We start from the raw sequence: 24,236 nt of genomic DNA, 5'->3' as shown, positions 1-24,236 counted from the left end.
TCTCCTGACACTGTTTATAGGGGGCACTCTGCTGGCCCTGTTTGTAGGAGGCATTCTCCCAACACTGTTTATAGGGGGCACTCTGCTGGCCCTGTTTGTAGGAGGCATTCTCCCGACACTGTTTATAGGGGGCACTCTGCTGGCCCTGTTTGTAGGAGGCATTCTCCCGACACTGTGTATAGGGGGCACTCTGCTGGCCCTGTTTGTATGAGGCATTCTCCCGACACTGTGTATAGGGGGCACTCTGCTGGCCCTGTTTGTATGAGGCATTCTCCTGACACTGTTTATAGGGGGCACTCTGCTGGCTCTGTTTGTAGGAGGCATTCTCCCGACACTGTTTATAGGGGGCACTCTGCTGGCCCTGTTTGTAGGAGGCATTCTCCCGACACTGTGTATAGGGGGCACTCTGCTGGCCCTGTTTGTATGAGGCATTCTCCTGACACTGTTTATAGGGGGCACTCTGCTGGCTCTGTTTGTAGGAGGCATTCTCCTGACACTGTTTATAGGGGGCACTCTGTTGGCTCTGTTTGTAGGAGGCATTCTCCCGACACTGTTTATAGGGGGCACTCTGCTGGCACTGTTTGTAGGAGGCATTCTCCCGACACTATTTATAGGGGGCACTCTGCTGGCTCTGTTTGTAGGAGGCATTCTCCCGACACTGTTTATAGGGGGCACTCTGCTGGCTCTGTTTGTAGGAGGCATTCTCCCGACACTGTTTATAGGGGGCACTCTGCTGGCTCTGTTTTTAGGAGGCATTCTCCCGACACTGTTTATAGGGGGCACTCTGCTGGCTCTGTTTGTAGGAGGCATTGTCCCCACACTGTTTATAGGGGGCACTCTGCTGGCTCTGTTTGTAGGAGGCATTCTCCTGACACTGTTTATAGGGGGCACTCTGCTGGCTCTGTTTGTAGGAGGCATTCTCCCGACATTGTTTATAGGGGGCACTCTGCTGGCTCTTTTTGTAGGTGACATTCTCCTGACACTGTTTAAAAGGGGACACTCTGCTGGCTCTGTTTGTAGGAGGCATTCTCCCGACACTGTTTATAGGGGGCACTCTGCTGGCCCTGTTTGTAGGAGGCATTCTCCCGACACTGTTTATAGGGGGCACTCTGCTGGCCCTGTTTGTATGAGGCATTCTCCCGACACTGTTTATAGGGGGCACTCTGCTGGCTCTGTTTGTAGGAGGCATTCTCCCGACACTGTTTATAGGGGGCACTCTGCTGGCTCTGTTTGTAGGGGGCACTTTGCTTGCACTGTTTATAGGAATAACTCTACCCGCACTATTTATAGGTAGCACTCTGCCCCCCCCCCACTGCTTATAGGGGGGCACTCTATTTTAACCCAGATATTTATCTTTTTAAGCCTGGAGAGGACCTGGTGCCTGTGGATGAGAATGGGAAATACCTGTATAACAACACAGACCTGCGTGACACCTGGGAGGTGAGAGCGTAGATTATACTTTATGCTACAGTCTATTATATTACGGTATTTTATGACATGATGTCGTGTGTGTGCAGTCCGTTCCCATTCGTATTGGATTACAAGGAGTTTTACTGTAATTCTTCAGGCTATGGAGCGGTGTAAGGACGCCGGACTGGTGAAATCTATAGGCGTGTCCAACTTTAACCGCAGGCAGCTGGAGCTGATCCTGAATAAGCCGGGACTGAAACAGAAACCCGTCTGTAATCAGGTAATGATAGCGTCACATGGTCTACACTGCAATTCTGTTCATGAACCAGGAAGCCCAGGATGATAAGACCTATAGATCAGTGTTTCCCAACCGGTGTGCCCCCCAGCTGGTGCAAAACTACAACTCCCAGCATGCCCGGACAGCCAACGGCTGTCCGGGCATACTGGGAGTTGTAGTCTTGCACCAGCTGGGGTCACACCGGTTGGGAAACACTAGTATTCTGATGACTCCCTAATCTTTTGTAGGTAGAATGTCACCTATACCTGAACCAAAGCAAGCTGCTGGCGTTCTGCAAGTCACATGACATCGTTCTGGTTGCGTATAGCGCCTTGGGGTCAAGCCGGGATGACACATGGGGGTAGGTACCATGACTGTGAGTATTCGGCTACCCATGTAACACCCACCATGCCCCGAACAGCCGCTTGGGGCACGGTGGGAGTTGTAATCGGAGATCACTGGACTAGACCATAACCCGTGGTCCTATTTACAGGATAGGTAAGGACGCCCCTGTACTCCTGGAGGACCCCATACTCAACGCAATAGCGGATAAGCTGGGCCGGACCCCCGCCCAGGTGGCAATGCGGTACCTGCTGCAGAGGGGGATTGTTGTACTAGCGAAGAGCTTCACCCCGGCCAGGATCAAGCAGAATTTACAGGTATTGGGGAAACTCTAACCCATAAAACCTCCACTAGGGGGCCATATAATGGGATCCATTGTCGGCTCAAAAAAAGGGAAACCCTGGGGAAGCTCTGATGATGTAACTCTCCATATATGGGGATATGATCCGTACATAGAAGGACAGTTATCATGTATGGGTAGTCAATGTATGGTAACTGTCCAAATATAGGGAGGCTCTAATGACATAACTGCCTATATATATGGACTGTTACCATATAAGAAAAGTTCAAGTATGGTAACTGGGGGAGATTTATCAAAACCCGTCCAGAGGAAAAGTTGCTGAGTTGCCCATAGCAACCAATCAGATCGCTTCTTTCACTTTTAAAAAGGCCTCTGAAAAATGAAAGAAGCCATCTGATTGGTTGCTATGGGCAACTGGGCAACTTTTCCTCTGGACGGGTTTTGATAAATCTCCCCCACTGTCCATATATGGAAAAGCTCTAATGACATAACTGTCCCTATAAAGAACCATTACCATATATGGATAGACAAAATATGGTAACTGTCCAAATATAGGGAAGCTCAGATAAGTTTACTGTCTATATATGGACTAACTGCACATGAATAGTCCATATATGTTAACTGTCCTTAAAGGAGAACTCCAGAAAAGAAAAATTGTTGCCCATACTGCCGGCAGTAAAAAAAAAATAAAGATGTATATACCTTCCTCCGCTCCCCCGGGGCCTCCGGTAACCGGCTCCGGTCTCCGCCGCGATCCTCTTCCTGGTTGCCGGTGGTCGGTGAGTCATACTGCGCTCAGCCAATCACCAGCCGCAGCAAAGTCCCGACTCGGCCGACGATAGGCTGAGCGGCAGGGTGACTTTTTTGGCCCCGGCCGCAGGTGCCGGTGTAGTGAAGAATTTTATGTCCTGAAGCGTTTTCACCCTGCCGCTCAGCCTATCGCCGGCCGAGTCGGGACTTTGCTGCGGCTGGTGATTGGCTGAGTGCAGTATGACTCACCGACCACCGGCAACCAGGAAGAGGATCGCGGCGGAGACCGGAGCCGGTTACCGGAGGCCCCGGCGGAGCGGAGGAAGGTAGGTACATCTTTATTTTTTTACTGCCGGCAGTATGGAGGCCAATTTTTATATTCTGGAGTTCTCCTTTAAAGGAGGACTCCGGGATGTTAAAATTCTCATTCATACTACCGGCAGTAAAAATAAAGAGGTAAACATAGGAAATGTTACTGCCTCTATATGGACTCTAACCGAATATATGGATAGTCCATATATGGTAACTGTCCTTAAATGGGGAAGCCTAGAGGATGTAACTGTCTATATAAGGACTGTTACCATATGTGAATAGTCCATGTATGGTAACGGTCCGTATATGGGAACGCTCAAATAACTGTCCATATGTGACCTTATATGAATAGTTTATGTATGGTAACTGTCCATATATAGGGATGATCTAATGATGTGGTGAAGTTCTGATGATCCATGTAAGGACCATTACCATATATGTATAGTCCATGTGTGGTATTTTTCCTTAAATAGGGAAGCTAAGATAATGTCTATATATGAACTTTAACCATAAATGGATAATCTACGTATAGTAACTGTCCGTATATGGGAACGCTCGAATAATACAACTGTCCATATATGGATGAGACCTTATATGAATAGTCCATGTATGGTAACTGTCTATATAGGGGGATGATGTAACTGTCCATATATATATATATATATATATATATATATATATATATGGTCCATGTTTAGTAACTGTCCATAGGGACCATCCATATATGGTAACAGTCCTTGATCTTAGTAGGAAAAACCTCCCCCCATCTCCCCCTGAGGCATGATGGGAGTGAATCTCCGAATAGACTAAGTAGTATCAGTAGTAGTCGGAGTTACTCTTTACTCTGGTCTGACTCCTCTGTCTTATTCTAAGGTTCTGGATTTTCAGCTCTCAGAAGAAGACATGACCTCTCTGGACGGGCTCAATAAAAATCTCCGCTACGACAGCATGCCCATGTGAGTAATCGACAGGTGTCACTGAGGGTCTGACATATATATATGGTGCCTGCCGCATGTGCAATGTGGAAGCCTAGACTGCTCAGCATGTAGTGCCCCAGATGGGAGTTGGCATCTCTATGGTCTGGTCATTGTCTATAGAAGCCTCTGGGTAATACACTGGAGGCTCCGACTCTTCTCATTATTGAAATCAATATCGCCATAAAGTGCCCTAATAATACTGCCCTATAGTGCCCTAATAATACTGCCCTATAGTGCCCTAATAATACTGCCCTATAGTGCCCTAATAATACTACTCAAAAGTGCCCTAATAATAATGCCCTATAGTGCCCTAATAATACTGCCCTATAGTGCCCTAATAATACTACTCAAAAGTGCCCTAATAATATTGCCCTATAGTGCCCTAATAATACCGCCCTATAGTGCCTTAATAATACTGCCCTATAGTGCCCTAATAAAACTGCCATATGGTGTCCTAATTATACTGCACCATGGTGCCCTAATAATACTACTCAAAAGTGCCCTAATAATATTGCCCTATAGTGCCCTAATAATACCGCCCTATAGTGCCTTAATAATACTGCCCTATAGTGCCCTAATAAAACTGCCATATGGTGTCCTAATTATACTGCACCATGGTGCCCTAATAATACTGCCCTATAGTGCCCTAATACTATCACCATATACTGCCCTAATAATTCTGCCCTATAGTGCCCTAATAATACCGTCTTATAGTGCCCTAATAATATCACCATATAGTGCCCTAATAATTCTGCCCTATAGTGCCTTAATAATACTACACTGTCGTGCCCTAATAATACTTCCCCATAGTGCCCTAATAATACTGCCTTATAATGCCCTAATTATATTGCCATATGATGCCCTATTAATACAGCCACATAGTTCCCTATAATTACCGCCATATAATACCCTAATAATACTGCTTATGGTGCCCTATTAATACCGCCATATAGTTCCCTATAATTATCGCCATATAATACCCTAATAATAATGCCCTATGGTGCCCTATTAATACCGCCATATAGTTCCCTATAATTACCGACATACAGCAACTAAATATTAGCAGCGCTCAGAGTCTGTGTTTTTTAAGCTAAAAGTAGCTGCCGCTGATGTGGCCCGAGAGATTGGGGGACCCCATGGCACTTGCCCCCATAATCCAACTCTAGGTTACATAGTGCAGCCTGCATAGCCCTTTGGCCCTACTACTAATAATGGACACAACAGTGACACCTACAGGATATGTGTAGAATGGCACCCTACCTTTACTGCTCTGCCTTATCTCAGTGATACCCAACCTGCATCTCTTCAACTGTTGTAAAACTACAACTCCCAGCATGCCCTGACAGCCGAAGGCTGTCAGGGCATGCTGGGAGTTGTAGTTTTACAACAGCTGGAGAGACACAGGTTAGAGATTACCATGTTACATGCCCTGTCTGTAGTATTTTATATCATTTTTATGTTTTTTGTTTTTTTTTGTTATTTCTATTTAGGTGGAAGGATCATCCGAAATATCCGTACCATGATGAATATTAGAGAAGACACTGCTAAGAATAAAATCTTAAATAAAACTATGGACCGTGTTCTGTTACTTCCTGTCTTCTTAAAGGGCAACTCCACCATTCGGAAGATTAAAGGGGCACTCCACTGGAATTTTTTTTTTTTAAATCAACTGGTGCCAGAAAGTTAAACAGATTTGTCAGTTACTTCTATTAAAGAATCTTAATCCTTCCAGTACTTATTAGCAGCTGTTTAATCCACAGGAAGTTCTTTTCTTTTTGAATTTCTTTTCTGCCTGACCACAGTGCTCTCTGCTGACACTCTTTTTTATTATAAAAGTACAAAACTTTACAAAACATAAAACAAGTTCATTTCACTGTAACAAAATTAACAAAACTGAACATAAAAACAAACTATCCGTCTCAAAATAACAACTTAAACCTTCCTAACCGGCCAGCCCAGATAAACCAAAAATAAATGAATAAATAAATCATTACCTACTATAGTCCAACACACACACACACACACATACCTAATGAACATAAATAAAGCTTTCCACGCTGGGATCAAAAACTAAAAATATCCAAACTAGGAAACATAACCACACTGCTCCTCCCCCCAATAACAAAACAAAAATATGGCTAGCTGCCGTAACAAAAATAATCCAACTTGGATAACAAAATATATATATATATACATATATATATATATACATACACATACATACATACATATACATACACATACACACATATATATACATACATACATATATACATACATACACACATATATATACACATATATATACATATATATACACATATACAAATACACTTTTTTTTTTTTTTCCTTTTTTCTTTTTTTTTTCTTTTTTTTTTTCCATACATATATATATATACATATACATACACATACACATACACATATATATATATGTATACACATACACATACATACACATATACACATACATACACATATACATACACACACACACATATATATACATATATATATATATATATATATATATATATATATACATACATATATACATACACCCTTTTTTTTTTTTTTATATGTTTTTTTTTAACCTCCCCTACCCCCACCACACACACACATACATATACCCACAAACAAAAACGAATCCACACTGGGACACAAACATAAACACAAACATAAATATAGTGTACTCTTAACACTATACTATAATAACTGAAAACTGGTCCGACTGCCTTTCTCTCCCAAATAATTATTACATTGTACAAATAAAAAAAAAAAAAAAAAAAAAAAAAAAAAAATTACATGTAAAATAAAATAAAAAATATTACAAAAAATAAATAAATAAATAAATAAATAAATAAAATAAAGGTGTATACATAAAACTATACAGATTATACATAACAAACAACTCAATAACACAGAAAAACAACCTATACTAAACTATCCCATCACCCACCACCCCTTCTGGACATGGGTCAGAGTCCATAGGTCACAGTTTTTGTCCACAACTGACCCATACCAGACCCCCAAAATAGTACCCACTGCAACAGTCCAGTCCTGGGTACAGACCACCACCACCCCCCGAAAACCCCCCACCCAACCTAAAATACACCCCTACCCACCTAATGTAAACAGAACAATATATATACAAAACAATATTTACATACTCTACAACAAGCAATATTAACAGTACAATACACCAAAACCACAAGGCCCAAGTTTGGTTGCCTGCAAGCCCTTTACAATCTTTTCCATAGAAAACAAAACAAAAGGCTAAGGTGACATGCATAGCCCCCCACCAGGAAGAAGGATGGCAATCCTGATAAAATTACATTTAAATTCCTCTCCCTATCAACCTCTAACCCTATCACTATCCCTTCATGAAACTGACCCTATACTCACCCTAAGATATATACACTATCCCTGGCCAAAATAAGGTACTTCACCTTAAGGGCCTAGTACCTAGGGCACATCAAAAGAAAAACCTCTCCATAGGAGAGAAGCCCTACTGGTACCAAGACTGCCATACTCCAAAGACCTGATCTTCCCAAGGTCACCGGTGATGTTCCTACAGACCTCCACCTCGGAGAGGATTTTCTGTTGGGTCGACACTAAACACTGTGCACTCCACGTGTAGTACCTAACCACTAAGCTAACTAAGAATAAAGTGCCCCGGTCTCGGCCACCCAGGGACCTGAATGCCCCATAAGCCCACTCCGGATAGGTAAGGCCGGCAAGTTGACTCCAGCCGATGGAAGCGCCCACCCGGTTGTAAACCCCTATATTAAAGGGACAATGAAGCAGGAAGTGGTCCATGCTTTCTAGCGTGTCCCCGCACTCTTCTCGGGGACAGTCCCGGTCATCAGAGCTCCTACACTTCAGGTTGTCCCTTACATATAGCTTCCCCTGAAAGCAGCGCCAGGCCAAGTCCCAAAACTTCTGGGGGATCCTTTTCATGTTCAAAAGATACAACCCCACCCTCAGATCCCGACCTGGGCAGTCCCTGAGCGCCAGAGGCTTCTGAAAGTGGGTCAACAGAACCCGTTTGTCAAGGAACTGCCTTGACTGGGTCCTGATCTCCCACACTCCCAGACCCCACCGACGTATCGCCTTCAGAGTCGGGGTAGCGTAAGCCGGAAGATATCCATGGGGCGTACGGAGGTCCTTCACTTGCCCTCCTGTCTCCCATTCCTGGAAGAAAGGCCGAAACCATTCCCTGCAGGAGAGTACCCACGGAGGAGCCCTCTCTGACCAGAGGTTTGCGATGTTGGCTTTCAAGAAGGTGTTCGTAAAGAACACCACAGGGTTTACCATAGATAAACCCCCTAGTCTCCTCGTGCGGTACGTAACCTCCCTCTTGACTAGGTTCATCCTGTTCCCCCATAACAGTTGGAAAAACAGGCTGTAGACCCTAGTGTAGTAGGCATCTGGCAAGATACATACACTGCCCAGATAGATAAACAAGGGGAGCAGGTACGATTTGATCAGGTGTACCCTTTCCCTGAGGGTCATAGACCAACCCTTCCACTGGTTCACCTTCTGAGTGGCATCCTGGAGCTTACCATCCCAGTTTTTGGTGGGATAATCATCCTGGCCGAATGTGATGCCTAAGACTTTTGCTGATTCTTGGGGCCCTGGAAGGGTGTCCGGGAGATCAAACGTGGGATCCCCCCTCCCAGCCAGAGACTCTCACACTTATCCCGGTTGATCTTAGACCCGGATGCCTCCGAGTAGCGTTCCACCTCCGACATCACCACATCGACCTCCTCTCTCGAGGAGACGAAAATAGTGACATCATCAGCGTACGCCACCACTCTCTGGGTGACAGCCGGCTCCGCCAGACTCATCCCGACTCCCGCCAACGGCCCACAATCTACCCTCCGGACGAAGGGATCGATTGCGAACACGTATAAAAGCGGGCTCAAAGGACAACCCTGACGGACTCCGGACCCCACCTCAAAAGAGCGGCCAGACCACCCGTTCACAAGCGGGAAACTCTCTGCCCCTGCATACAAGATCTTAAGCCAATTAACAAAAGTAGTTGGTAAGCCATATCTCAGGAGGACGGACCAGAGGTACTCGTGGTTCACCCGATCAAATGCTTTGGCTTGATCCAAGGACAGCAAGTACCCCTTCCAGAGACCTGCACTACTCCGCTCCACTGCCTCCCTGACACTAAGGACCGCACTTAAGGTGCTTCGGCCCGGAACAGAGCAGTGCTGAGCTCCCGAAAGGAGCCGGGGTGCAAACTTCACCAGCCGATTAAACAATATCTTGGCCAGAAGCTTCCTGTCCGTATTGAGAAGAGCTATGGGCCTCCAATTCTCAACACGGCTAGGATCTTTACCCTTTGACAGAAGAATCAGGGCTGACCTCCTCATTGACTTCGGCAGAGTGCCCGAGGAGAGACACTCATTAAATACCTCAGTCAAGAGGGGAGCTAAAGACTCCTTAAAGGTCCTGTACCACTTAGATGTTAAGCCATCCGGGCCTGGCGACTTCTTGGGGGCGAGCCCCTCGATCGCCAGTCTCACTTCCTCTTCCCCTATTTCTTCTGCCAAAACATCAACAGAGGGGTCTACCCCTGGCTCAGGAATGGTTTCAGTCAGGAAAACCGACATCCTGTCTCGATCTAGATCCTTCCTTCCCAAGAGGTGCGAGTAGAAGGATCTGACGACCTCCAAGATCCCTGATCTGGACCGATTCAGAGATCCTGTACTATCAATCAGTCCTGAAATGACTTTACTACTCACTGACATCTTGCAGTTCCTGTAAGGGTCGGGCGAGCGGTACTTCCCGAAATCCCTCTCAAAAACCAAAGATGCGTGCCTATCGTACTGACACCTCATCAGCAAGGACTTCACTCTGGAGATATCCTCTCGGCTACCTCCAGTCGAGACAAGAAGCTCGAGTTTCCTCCTCAGACCCTGATACAAGCGATACCTGTTCAGGGACCTGAGGCTCGAGAGCTGGCGGAAGAACCCCGCAACCCGCTTCTTGAATATCTCCCACCACTCCAGCTTATTACTACAGAGGCCCAGTAAAGGTACCTGACTCTGAAGAAAATCCTCAAAGGACTGTCTCACCTCTGCTTCCTCCAGGAGGGACGAATTCAGCTTCCAATAACCTTTACCCATCCGGGGGGTCTCTGAAACATTCAGGGAAAACAAAATCATACAGTGATCGGAGAACTCCACCTCAACCACGGACACTGCGGAAGAGACGGCTTCCTCCTTTAAATAAAACCTATCTATCCTAGACCTGCGACTACCTTGATGATAGGTGAAACCCGCGTGGCCCGAGGGGCTCCGGATGTGGGCGTCCTCTAGGCGAGCTTCTCTAGCTATGCTAATCAGCGCCACACTATCGCAAGTCAGCGGACTATTGGAGCCTCTCCTATCTTGGGACCTCGTGACATTATTGAAGTCCCCTCCAAAGATCACTTGCCGACTCGTAAAAAGAAAGGGCTTAATCCTCATAAAGAGATCTTTACGGCCCCGCTTAGTTTGCGGGGCGTAGATGTTAATGAGCTCTTGTCCCTTCATGAAGACATCTAAGATCAGGCACCTCCCCATTTCTAATTCAATAACCCGTCGGCATTCAACAGGAGCGGTAAAAAGGACCGCCACCCCACTATACGGCTCAGCCGCAAGAGACCAGTGGGAGGGACCACGCCTCCACTCTCTTCTGGCTCTTACCAGAGAGGCTAGATCTGGCAACCTGGTCTCCTGTAAAAAGAAAATGTCAGCTTCAACGCGGCCGAGAAAATCAAAGGCTGCGAATCTAGCCGTATCTGACTTTATGCTGGCACAGTTAATAGATGCCAGCGTCAATGGGGTGAGTGCCGCCATACAGGGTGATTAAATTAGACGGCCACACCCTTTACTTTTTCTTTCCCTTCTTTTTAGCCCCCTCATCCCCCGAAGAAGATGAGAGGGCAGGACCACTCTTAGTTCTTTTTTTTGATTCAGTTTGGTCCATTTGATCCCCATCTACGTCCGGCCCCGGTCTAGCCCTGCCCTCCAAGGAAGGAGCCTCAATAGGACAGGGCCCAGTTCCCCCTGGAGGCTCCTTCTTCCTAGGCACCTGGCCCTCACCTTCCCCCTTCAAGGAGGGGGAGGAGATGGTATCGAGGACGAGGTACCGGTTTGACAGGTCAATCAGAGGGGGGGCAATCAGGCTTCCGTTTTGGACCTGGCCCGTAGTACAGGGAACAGAGGGCTCTGACCTCTTCTTTCTCCCTTTTCTTTTGCCCTTGTCTTTCTTTTTAGGCCTCTCTCCACTCTCCTCATCCACACTTTCATAGTGGGAGGAATCGGAAGTGTCGGCCATATTGCCCTCCTCTTTGCGCAGCATCCTGACCTCCTCATCCAGCACGTCCTCCTCCTGGGCTTCAGCGGTTACAGGGCCAGCTTCAGGAGCAGGGGCCGGAGCTACCCCCGCCACCTGGGCACTCTCCAGCTCCCTACTCCTCCTCCGATTTTCCTCCCGCCTTAGTTTGGCGGGGCCTTTTTTCCTCCTCACTAGCCCTGTTGCGCCCCCATCCCTGCCCGTGCCCTCCCCAGCCGAGGCAACTTCACAGCTCTCCTCAGCCGGAGCGGCCGCTGCACGGGCGAAGGCGCTAGGACAACGGCTGAAAGGGTGCCCGAGGACACCACACAGGTGGCACCGGATCTGCCTACAGGATGCGGCCAGATGACCCACCCCACCACACAAAGCGCAGACCTGCACAGTACAGGCTGCGCTAAAGTGGGTGGGGCTGCCACACCTGTGACAGACCTTAGGCTGCCCCTGGTAGAAGACCTGGATCCTATCACGTCCAAGGAAGGCGGCTGACGGAATGTGGGCAACTGTACTCCCTGAACGCTTGAGTTTGACGGAAAACGTCCAGGCCCCGGACCAGATCCCGTGCTCATCAAAGTTTTTCTTGGGCATGTCCGTCACATCCCCATACCGTCCGAGCCAGGTCATGATGTCATAACAAGAAAGCGACTCGTTACGGGTCAAAACGGTCACTTTCTTGACAGAGTTCTGACGGGAAATCGCCTTTACGGCGAAATCCCGCCAGCCGGGCTCGTTCTTCGCCACTTCGTAGTTCGACCAGAAGAGTTCAAGACCCTCCGGCCGAACGAAACTGACGTCAAACTCAGACGAACCATAGGGGTGAATCAGGGCAAAGATGTCGCTCGCCCTGAATTCCATCTGAAGGAGGAGCTCAACCACTTTTGCGCGAGGTGGGCACGCATCCTCGCCCCTCCAAATCAGACGGACCACATTCCTACGGTTATTGTCCTGCCCGGATGTCGGGAGGGACCAGACCACCTCCCCATTCCTCTCTCGAAAAGCCCCCAAACCGTGCCTCTCTATCCAGAAAGACAGGTCGACCTCACCCCTTCCCTCTACCTGGATCGACCTGTCACCCCTGCGTAGAGCCTCCAGGAGGCGCTGTTGCAAGAGGCCTCCAGAGCCGGACGGAGACGGGGACCCCCCTGAACCCCCGGCAGCGACATTGGCATAGCTCCTAGGAGCAGTCACTACCGGGGGGGCAGCCGGACCAGACCCAGAACCAAACCCAGAACCACTAATAACACCATTCACACCACTCCTCTCATCATCTTTCTTCCCATTCATATCACTACTACTCCCACCATCATTCACTCCACTGACTCTCCCACATACACTCCTCTCATCCACAACACTTCCACACTCAGCATTCTCACATCCAGCACTCTTATCCTGACTAACATTTTCTGGGCTGGCTGGGACTTGTAGTGTTGCAGGTTTTATTACACTCTTTTTTTCTGGCTTAGCTGCCGGGGTCGATGCTGATAGTTCCTGCTCCATAGCTGAAGTCACTTCCGGAGTCTGGGGCGCACCCCAGCTCCTCCCACAGTGCCATCACCTACTTTTCCCAACCACACGGGTTCTGTGGATGATGCCGGCGCCCGGACACTCCCCCCCCTCACAGAGGAGTGCCCCGCAGCGCCCACAGAATACACAGTACTCGGAGGACCGCCCCCCGAGCACACAGACCTACCACTCTCTTCCACCGGCACCCGGACACTCCCCCCCCTCACAGGGGAGTGCCCCGCAGTGCCGGTAATGCCCATAGCACTCGGGGAACCGCCCCCCGAGCACACGGCAGCATAGCTTGCCTCGCCACTGCCCACCATCAGCCCATCCTGCCCCTCCCTACCGGCAAGATGGGTGGGCTTCACATCTATTGCGCCCTCTGCCTTTTCTGACGCCATGCTGTACCCCCCATGCTGGCTCCGTTCCACCACAGAAACGGGGTCTGGCAGTCTGGGGGGCCCAGCAGCCTGAACCAGCTTTGCAGCTGGCCCAGACTGCTGGAAGGGAACAAACACATATTGTACTGTTTCCTGAATCTTTTGTTTCTTAGCTTTTCGCTTCACCACCACATCCTCACACTGATCTTCTCCAAAGGTAAAATTCTGGAGGTGGGCTGGGGACTCCTGCATTATGATCGCCCTCAACAATCCCCCAGCCTCACTTTCCACATCCTCCTCACTATCGCTTGCTGGTAGTGCCACCTGTGCTGGCTCAATGTAGCTGTCCTGTGTTTTGGTGTCATAGGGAGTAGCCACAGGAACAGCATCCATCTCCACAACTTGTGCACTTTCTTCCACCTTCTCCTCCTCCTTTACAGCTTCACCACCATCCTCGCTATCTTCACCGCCACTACTCTCCCCAACATCCACCTCCACCTTACCTGGGGATTTCGTGGCGGCAAACCGGCTGTCGTTCTCAAGCTTTTCCTTAAAGAGACCGCTCCCCTCCAAGATCTCTGCTCTCCTCTCCTCCAGCTGCACAATCTCAGCTTTCAGTGCTGCGATCTTTTTCCTTAACTCTGGCCTGTTCTTTTTTGGTGCAGTGTTCACCAGATTCTGAGCGCCTCGCAGATCTTCTCTGGCCAACTTCAGATCCTTGCCGCACCGATCATACTCAGCAAACCTTGCGGCCAGGCGGGAGCAGTAGTTGGCACTGGACTCCTTGGGCCCTCGCTCTACCCACAACTCCACACTTCTCCTCCTCGCCTTTTGTCCACCAGATCTCTGGCTGGTACCTGTTGCCGGGGGAGCAGAGCCTGCATTGCTGCAGACTCTGCCAGATCTTCTACCCCGGGCCGGAATGGCTGTTGCTGTTTGCTCTCCACCCCCCGCCAGCCTTGAAGAACGGGAGGTGGAGGCCAGGGACGCCATGCAGGGAGGCTCTCCCGAGGAGGCTGCCACACTCCTGGGGAGGCTGATGAAACACCTGCCCTGGTCTGCTGGAAGTCTCTGGAGCACACAAAGAGACACACCCGAATGAGCTGCACACCAAACTGCTCAGGACTACAGGAAGTGCTCTCTGCTGACACCTCTGTCCATGTCAGGATCTGTCCAGAGCAGGAGAGGTTTGCCATGGGGATTTGCTCCTATTCTGGACAGTTCCTAAAATAGACAGAGGTGTCAGCAGAGAGCACTGTGGTCAGACAGAAAGAAAATTCAAAAAGAAAAGAACTTCCTGTGGAGCATACAGCAGCTGATAAGTACTGGAAGGATAAAGAATTTTTAATAGAAGTAATTTGCAAATCTGTTTGACTTTCTGGCACCAGTTCCAGTGGAGTACCCCTTTAACTTTCCTCACCTGTGACATCACCAAAATGAATGTATAACCGGCTCATATACATGTGCTGAATAACCATGATAATCATTATTTCCTTACTGTTTTCTATTGTTAAAAGTGCGCCCCCTAGTGTCCGTTTTAGGGTAAATACTGTATAATAAGGAAAAAGTAATGTAATGTATGTATACAGTGACCTCACCAGCAGAATAGTGAGTACAGCTCTGGAGTATAATACAGGATATAACTCAGGATCAGTACAGGATAAGTAATGTCATGTATGTACACAGTGACCTCACCAGCAGAATAGTGAGTACAGCTCTGGAGTATAATACAGGATATAACTCAGGATCAGTACAGGATAAGTAATGTAATGTATGTACACAGTGACCTCACCAGCAGAATAGTGAGTACAGCTCTGGGGTATAACACAGTATATAACTCAGGATCAGTACAGGATAAGTAATGTAATGTATGTACACAGTGACCTCACCAGCAGAATAGTGAGTACAGCTCTGGGGTATAATACAGGATATAACTCAGGATCAGTACAGGATAAGTAATGTAATGTATGTACACAGTGACCTCACCAGCAGAATAGTTAGTACAGCTCTGGAGTATAATACAGGATATAACTCAGGATCAGTACAGGATAAGTAATGTAATGTATGTACACAGTGACCTCACCAGCAGAATAGTGAGTACAGCTCTGGAGTATAATACAGGATATAACTCAGGATCAGTACAGGATAAGTAATGTAATGTATGTACACAGTGACCTCACCAGCAGAATAGTGAGTACAGCTCTGGCGTATAATACAGGATATAACTCAGGATCAGTACAGGATAAGTAATGTCATGTATGTACACAGTGACCTCACCAGCAGAATAGTGAGTACAGCTCTGGAGTATAATACAGGATATAACTCAGGATCAGTACAGGATAAGTAATGTAATGTATGTACACAGTGACCTCACCAGCAGAATAGTGAGTACAGCTCTGGAGTATAATACAGGATATAACTCAGGATCAGTACAGGATAAGTAATGTAATGTATGTACACAGTGACCTCACCAGCAGAATAGTGAGTACAGCTCTGGGGTATAACACAGGATATAACTCAGGATCAGTACAGGATAAGTAATGTAATGTATATACACAGTGACTCCACCAGCAGAATAGCGAGTGCAGCTCTGGAGTATAATACAGGATATAACTCAGGATCAGTACAGGATAAGTAATGTAATGTATGTACACAGTGACCTCACCAGCAGAATAGTGAGTACAGCTCTGGAGTATAATACAGGATATAACTCAGGATCAGTACAGGATAAGTAATGTAATGTATGTACACAGTGACCCCACCAGCAGAATAGTGAGTGCAGCTCTGGAGTATAATACAGGATATAACTCAGGATCAGTACAGGATAAGTAATGTAATGTATGTACACAGTGACCTCACCAGCAGAATAGTAAGTACAACTCTGGAGTATAATACAGGATATAAATCAAGATTTTCCTAGCTTGTGACGGAAAATATAAGTTATATGAAGACAGGAGGCTCGTATCTTATGCATTAATCTTTCTTTTTAATGCTCATAGCAGAAATATCTTATAATTAAAACATCTGTAATAGAAAAATTTCATAAAACTACAATTCCCAGCAGTCCCCTGTGAACTCCTCCTCCTATCCCAGCATGCTAGCTCCTATATAAGGGACTGCTTGAAGATCCTCTTCCTCTTTCTTTATGCGATTTACTTGACCGCAAACAGAACCACGGAGCACTGGAACCTGGGACAGCTCCACCTCGGGACCTCCGAACATCCGGCCAACAGGACCGAAAACCATCTTGTGAACATCATGGTCAACAGGACTGCAACCACCGGATTCAACAGGAACCGCAAATCACACTTCAGGAACACATCAGCCGCCATGCTGAAGACAAAACCTTTCCTCAATAACCTGGAAAAGAAAAAGAACACCATGACAGGGTTGGGCAGGGAGGGAAGATACTCGCCTCCTGTCTTCATATAACTTATATTTTCCGTCACAAGCTAGGAAAATCTCTATTTATATATCAGACAGGAGGCTCGTATCTTATGCAAGTTCAAAGCTGCACTTGACCTAGAAAAACATAAGTATAAAGAATTAGCAGGATCAAAGAAAAAACATAGAGACATGATCCTCCGGTCTAAAGGAAAACTGACGAAAGGTCGTCTCCGAAGACCAGTCAGTCGCTAACAAGAGGTCGGACAGAGAACCCCCCCGACGTAATCACCTTAGTGGCCATCGACCCTCTAGAAGAGTGAGCGCCAAACAGGGATTTATCTATCCCCAACATTTCCATGAGCGATCTAGCCGAGGACACTGGAAGATGCGGTTGAACCTACGAATAAGTAATTGTGAATAGACAGGGGATCTTAAGGTCGCCGTGCGTGTTACATAGGCCTGCAGGCAACGCACAACACAAAGCCGCGGATTCGACAGAAAAAAGGGGGGAAAAATGGAATGAAGTCTCGTCTTGGTCCGACGCACGATTGAGAACCGAACACCCTCTGGCGAAAATTGTCGCCTAGAAATGTCCAAGGCTCTAAGATTCAACCCTCTTTTGATAGAAACCAGACCCAAAAGAGCCGTCAGTTGGAAAGATAAGACTTTCAATGAAAGAGCACCATTGTCTTCCCAAGAGGAAAACATATCCAACAACCTCGATACATCCCAAGTTGTTTGATAACGCGGTCGGGGAGGACGTTTAAACTTCACTCCGTGCAAGAAACGGCACACCATGGATGCTTGCCCACAGGCAAGGATTCCACCGGACAATAGTATGCCAAATTTGCCGACTCGTACACGGTGAGAGAACTATAAGAATTGCCCGACTCAAAAGACTCCGCCAGGTAGTTACTATTACTGGAACAGGAGCCTGAACGGGATCAATCTGTCGCTGATCACACCAACGAATCCACAATCCCCAGGCCGATCGATATGCCGATCGATATCCCTGGGGCCCAGGCCAAAGCGAGGAGGTCTCTAGCCGACTGAAGTTCGCCACCAGCGTCTGGCACTCCGAAACCAACCAGGCGAGGAGAGGAAGCTTGCCCTCTATGAACAAAGGATGTAGACTCCTGGTCGGATTCGAAAGCAGGTGCGGTGAATGGGGTAGAAGTCTGGGATAGTCGCCAGTCATGCCCAGGAGTAGAGGGAACCATGGTTGTGTCGGCCACCAGGGAGTGACTAGAACAATCATCGCTCTCCGATTGACTATCTGAAGGAGAACTCCGGTGATCATTGAGAATGGGGGAAACGCATAATGCTTCCCCTTCGGCCATAGTTGGCGAAAGGCGTCCACTGCTACCGTCTGTGGGTCCGGCCTCCAGCTGTAAAAGCGGGGCAGTTGCCGATTGAGGCGCGAGGCGAAGAGATCCGTATGTAACGGGCCCCCAGGAAGCGGGAATTCCAGTGTGCCACAGAATTGGACATACCCAGAATATATTCCGCTATTAGAATAATGTCGCGAGAAAGGCAGAAATGCCAAAAGTCGGACGCGATGTCCGCCAATAATTTGGACCTCGTGCCCCCTAGGCGGTTGATGTATTGCAGCGCTGCTATATTGTCCATGCGTAGCAACACACAACAGTTGGACTCGTGAGGAAGGAAGATTCTTGTACGGACCATGTCCCACCTGTGGTAGACTGGCCAATTCGAACCCCTCTAAGATGACGTCCGGGCTGGAGTTAAATATCGTCTTGCCGTTCCATTCGACGGCATGACGCAGCCACCACCGCATCTCTTCCTCCGATTCCGGACAAAAAGACACCTCGTCCGCATAGCACAGATCCTGTTGCAAATGGAGGGTTTTGAGGCGTTGCAGGGCCCGATAAGGAAGAGGGCCGGAAAATTACCTGAATGGAGGCCGACAGTATGCCGACTATGCGTGAGATAACTTTCAATGACACCCGGCTTGTGCGCAAGACCGCCCTGAGTTCTTTGCGAATCAAGGCTAACTTGGACTTGGGTAAGCGTATGACTGCCTGTCTGGTGTCCACCAGGAAACCCAAAAACTCCATCTCCTGAGCTGGAGAGAACAATGATTTTGTGGTTGATAAGGAACCCCAGTTCCTCTAGCAACGACACTGCCCATTGTCTGCACACTATGGCTTGTGTTCTGGAACGTGCCATGATTAGCAAATCATCCAGGTATATTAGCAAGCGCACCCCTCTGCACCTTAACGCTGCCACCACCGGTTTCATCAATTTCGTGAAACACCACGGAGCGGACGACAGACCGAAGGGTAGGCAAGTAAATTGCCACATCCTGTCCCTCCACAGAAATCCTAGGGATTTCTGGAAGGAAGGGTGCATGGGAACTGTCAGGTATGCATCTTTTAGATCTACTTTGACCAGCCAGTCCCCCAGCAACAGAAGATCTTGCAGCAAATGGATTCCTGCCGTCTTGAAGTGACGGTATGTGACATGCTGGTTTGAATGTCTTAGATGTATTACAGGCCGGTAACCACCATCCTTCTTCTTGATCAAGAAAAGGTTGCTGATGAACCCAGGTGATGAGGGGTCTATTTCCTGAACCGCCCGTTTTGATAAGAGCTCTTGGAGCTCGATGTCTATGAGGAGCACATTATGCTCCGAGGAATGAATGGGTTGCGGCATGATGTTCATGACCGGCAGTGAGAGAAATTCTACGTGATACCCCGCTACTGCAGCTAATATCCAAGCGTCTGCCGTAATCGTGGACAAGACGTGGGTAAAAATATTTCAGCCTGCCCCCCACAGGTATGTGTGTATGGGGATTTGGTATCATACTCACCAGTAGCCGGACGGGATCTGGGGTAACCTCTGCCTCCATGTCCTCTCCAAGGACGTCCTCGTGGGGGGGAGAATGGGGCTCACTGTGCCACAGGGAGTGGACACTGTGCTGGAGCGTAAGGTTGAGCGGGGGTCTGGAGTAGGCGCTATAATAACTGTTGCGGCCGGCAGATCGGCCTCTACCTCTGCCGGCCTTGTTAAAAACCCTAGCCGTAGCACCGGACTATTTGAGGGAGGACTGTGCCTTATCAAGGCTAGTGAAAAGGCCCACGAACCTGTTCATGTTCGTTATCAGGTCGTCGCCAAACAAAAGGCCCTCAGTTGAGGGTCCTGGCTCAGTCTTCACCAGGTGTGACAACTGTAGGTCGAGCCTCATTAGGATCGATCTGCGCCGCTCTGTAGAGCATGTAGTGTTAGCTGATCCCAATAGACAGATGGCCCGTTGTGCCCATCCGCTTAATTGGACCAAGTCCACGAGTTCTTCCGCGGAAGCTGCCTGCTCTGATTAATTTAAAATCTTGGTCAGAGGCTCCAGCAATCTAAAATGCGATCTTGTATCGCTGTGAATGAGCGCTGTGAATGAGCGCCTTCTTTGGCATATTTGCCTGATTTTGTAAGGTATTTTAAAAATACCGGATCGATTTCCGGTGAGTTCGTCATCTTTCTAGGAACGAATGGTCTGGGGCATGCCGCCCTCAACTTGTTCCTATTGGCCCTATCCAGGGACCTCTGTGTCCAAAATTCCACATATTGGGACACCAGTGGCAGGGGTGCCCAGTCCCCTGGACGGGGATGGGAAATTGCTTCCAGATTGAAGAATGGCTCCCCTAGGGAGTCCAAAAATGGCCACATTCGGTAATTCAGGGTTGACTTCATCATAGTCAGCCATAAGCCCAGCCTCCTCAATCTCAGAGTCATAATCCGTGGCCACCGCCACATCCTGCCTAGCGGACTTAAGTCTCTGGTGTGGTATCTCCTTGTAGCCCAAGGGTCGCTGTAGATCAGTCTCAGGAAGGCTGTGTTGACAGGCCGTGTTGGGTCCTGTCTTAGGCATCAATTCTACTTCCCCTGCCGGGGAGTCGGACTAGGCAGTGACATGCCTACGTTTAAAAAGGGGGGCTTTACCCTTCTTCACATTAATGTCAGTCTGATGGGAAGATGAAGGGTTAATAGCAGAAGCTAGAGCAGCCTGCACAGATCTGTTAATGAGATCTTGTACCTGGTCAGCAGTAAGCAGTTGAGCACCATCAGAAGTTATGGTACCTTCTGCCACCCTACGAGAGAGGGGTTAATAGCTTCTTCTGCCATAGTATGTATGGTAGCTAACAAGTAGCACTTAACCACAAGACTTACAGTATCTGGTTAGCTCAACAACTCAGATTAACACTGGGCTATGGGACACACTATATATATATATATATATATATATATATATACCTGCAGTTGGTATGGGTACACCGAGTAGACATACTAAGATGGACTACAATCCAGAAGGTTTCACACTGCTGGAAGGATAGTAATCCCAAAGCACTTATAAGGAGCACTGTAGCCCCACAAGCGCTGTACTCACAGAAATACACTACAGATATATAGATAAACCCTGAAGGGTTCCGCTCTCCTCACCACTCGCAGCAAACTGGCGATGCGATGAAGAGGAGGAACCTAATACAGCGCTTGCAGCCGTAATCTCGCGATGTTACGGTCGCAAGCCCTGTAATAGGTCAGGAAAGACTGCGCCTCACAGGAGGCACGCCCCCCCCCCCCCCCGCCTACTAACGCGTGCGGGAAGAAGAGAAGAAGAAGGAGCGCTTTGAGTACAGGAGAAAATGGCGCTCAGAGGTAAGAGAACAGGGAGGAGGGACCTGGAAGCTGCCGCAGGAGAGAGGAAAACGCTCTTCACCCGAACCGCTCCCGGACAGTGTGAAACAGATAGCTAACTGTAGTACAAGAAAAAGACGATCATAGGATAAACCAAAACATAGAATAGAATAATTAGAAAAAATCTATGAAAAGAGATAAGTTAGAAAAAATATCTGAAAAGCGATGATATGAATAAAACATAAGAAACAAGAAATGTGTAAACACATAAGATACAGTAGATTTACATAAAGATATCACATTTGAATCAACATAACATAAGGGATACTCATCTGAACTCTGCCATGAGCAGAAAGAAAGAGGAAGAGGATGTTCAAGCAGTCCCTTATATAGGAGCTAGCATGCTGGGATAGGAGGAGGAGTTCACAGGGGACTGCTGGGAATTGTAGTTTTATGACATTTTTCTATTACAGATGTTTTAATTATAAGATATTTCTGCTATGAGCATTAAAAAGAAAGATTAATGCATAAGATATGAGCCTCCTGTCTGATATATAACTCCGGATCAGTACAGGATAAGTAATGTAATGTATGTACACAGTGACCTCACCAGCAGAATAGTCAGTACAGCTCTGGAGTATAATACAGGATATAACTCAGGATCAGTACAGGATAAGTAATGTAATGTATGTACACAGTGACCTCACCAGCAGAATAGTCAGTACAGCTCTGGAGTATAATACAGGATATAACTCAGGATCAGAACAGGATAAGTAATGTAATGTATGTACACAGTGACCTTACCAGCAGAATAGTGAGTACAGCTCTGGAGGGTGTGGTCGCTAGGTGTGTCTGTTGCTGAGCTCCTGAGACTCCAGACTTCCAGAGGAGAGAGGCTGATTTTTCCACCTGCTTTCCCAGGAAGGTGGCAGATTCCTGGGGGAGCCATCAGCATGAATCCCCTGACCTCCACTCCTCAGTCCAGGCTGGCAAGGGGTGTAGAGGGAAAGCTACCAGCCAGTGCCCCGGCTGGAGGGGTTAGAAGATCTGGCAGGGTCCGCAGCGATGTGGATTCTGTCCCTCCAGCAATGGTTGGAAGCCGCAAGGCTCTCAGCCAGGAAGAAAAGCCTGCAAGCAAGACAGGTTTAAAGAAGGTCTCTGCAGCACAGAAGAGCTCCTCCAAGAGCCAGGTTGTGGAGCAGTGGGGCCAGAGAAGACCCAAGGAGTCTATGGCGACATACAGCTCCAGACTTGCTGCCAAGATTGGTGAGTACGAACTCCTTGGGAAGAAGCTGAGGGAGCTGAGAGAGGAGCTAAAGTTTGCCAAGTATCAGGTGAGCACAACTACCAAGCGCAGGAAACCAGAGTACTCTGCAAGGGTTAAGTCCTTGAGGCTGGAGCTGGAGGAGACTGAGCTGAGGAGAATGGCTGTCCTGGAGGGGAGCGATTTATTTAGGGAGAAACTTCTTAATGAGGATCGCTCCTCCAGGATGAAATCCCCAGTAAAAGAAGAGGAGATTGGGGGTGATTGTTCAGCAGATGAGAGCAGTAGTGAGGATGAGGTCCAAGAAATGGAGGCTGAAGAGGCTAAGGTGCTGGCAAGTGGGGAAGCTGTGGAAGCCAAGCCGCAGCCAATGCAGGGTGTGAACATGTCCCAAGCAAGTCTACCTGCAGGACAAGTGGCATTACCACCTTCATCGGGCGAGAGTGCTGGCGAGGAGGAGGAGGGTTGTGGTGGCGCCCTGCTGGCACAAATTGTAAAGATGGAGTCCCCCATGCATTTGGATAATTTTAGTTTTGGCGACGACCTTGGAGAGGAACAAATAATAAAAAAGAAGAAGAAAAGGCAGAAAAAAACATCTGAGCAAGTAAGCTTGATTTATGTTCCTTTTGTGCACCCTGGTCCGGCTGCAAAGTCAGTTCAGGGTGCAGACCCTGGTAATCTGCCTGTCCCCCCTTCTGCAAATGTGGAGCGGGGCCAGAACACCTGGGATAATAAAGTAAAGATGGGGGAAAGCGCTGACCTCGCTTGTCATAGTAGCGGGGCCAGCACCTGCAAAGATACGGCCAAGGGGCCGGACAGTGTTGCGGACAAGGTAGCATGTCCCCAGTTAGGGGATATTGGCGTTGCGGGGCACTCCTCTGCAGGTGAGGGGGGGAGTGTCCAGGTGGCAGAGGTTGGTATGGAGCTCGGGCGGCCGGGCAATTATAAAGACAAGGGAGAGGGCAGCTCCCAGAACAGGTCTGGCACTGCAGGGCACTCCTCTGCAGGCAAAGGGGGGAGTGTCCAGGTGTCTGGAACCGGAGCGCCATTCTCGGCGGCCCAGTCAGCGGTGTCTGGCTCTTTTGAGTTGTGGCGCTGTGGTGGGGCTGCTGTGGGTGGAGCTGGCGGTGGAGGACTGGTACCACAGGAACATGGACATGATACAACCCATGCAATGTTAGTAGCAGTTAAAGAAATTGAAGCCGAGGTATTGGCGGAGGCCGAGGGCAAAGTATGCGACAAAGCAGCTTCTTCCGATATTTCTAAAGGGAAGACTGCTGCAAGGTTGAGTGTGCCCAATGAAGCCAATGATGCAAGTGTAAAGCCCGGCATC

General features: G+C 48.2%; 1 protein-coding gene across 5 annotated transcripts in view; it reads left to right on the top strand.

Moving 5' to 3' along the window:
- Window positions 1–6,034, top strand: part of LOC130267633 (aldo-keto reductase family 1 member C3-like) — a 62,603-nt gene extending 56,569 nt beyond the window's left edge. For 2 of the 5 annotated variants that reach the window (XM_056517676.1, XM_056517677.1), the window contains exons 5-10: window positions 1,363–1,440; window positions 1,568–1,690; window positions 1,936–2,048; window positions 2,181–2,346; window positions 4,266–4,348; window positions 5,860–6,033. In XM_056517676.1, coding sequence (XP_056373651.1) covers window positions 1,363–1,440; window positions 1,568–1,690; window positions 1,936–2,048; window positions 2,181–2,346; window positions 4,266–4,348; window positions 5,860–5,902 — 606 coding nt within the window. In that variant the 3' untranslated portion in view covers window positions 5,903–6,033. Of the gene's footprint in view, window positions 1–1,362; window positions 1,441–1,567; window positions 1,691–1,935; window positions 2,049–2,180; window positions 2,347–4,265; window positions 4,349–5,859 lie in introns of all 5 variants that reach the window. The other 3 variants (XM_056517679.1, XM_056517680.1, XM_056517681.1) reach the window with 2 other exon arrangements.
- Window positions 6,035–24,236: the final 18,202 nt, after the last annotated feature.

The sequence above is a fragment of the Hyla sarda genome, chromosome 4 (genome assembly GCF_029499605.1).
Source record: "Hyla sarda isolate aHylSar1 chromosome 4, aHylSar1.hap1, whole genome shotgun sequence".
Lineage (NCBI taxonomy): Eukaryota > Metazoa > Chordata > Amphibia > Anura > Hylidae > Hyla > Hyla sarda.
Note: the sequence above shows the minus strand (reverse complement) of the source record. Positions and strands in the feature narration are given on the sequence as shown.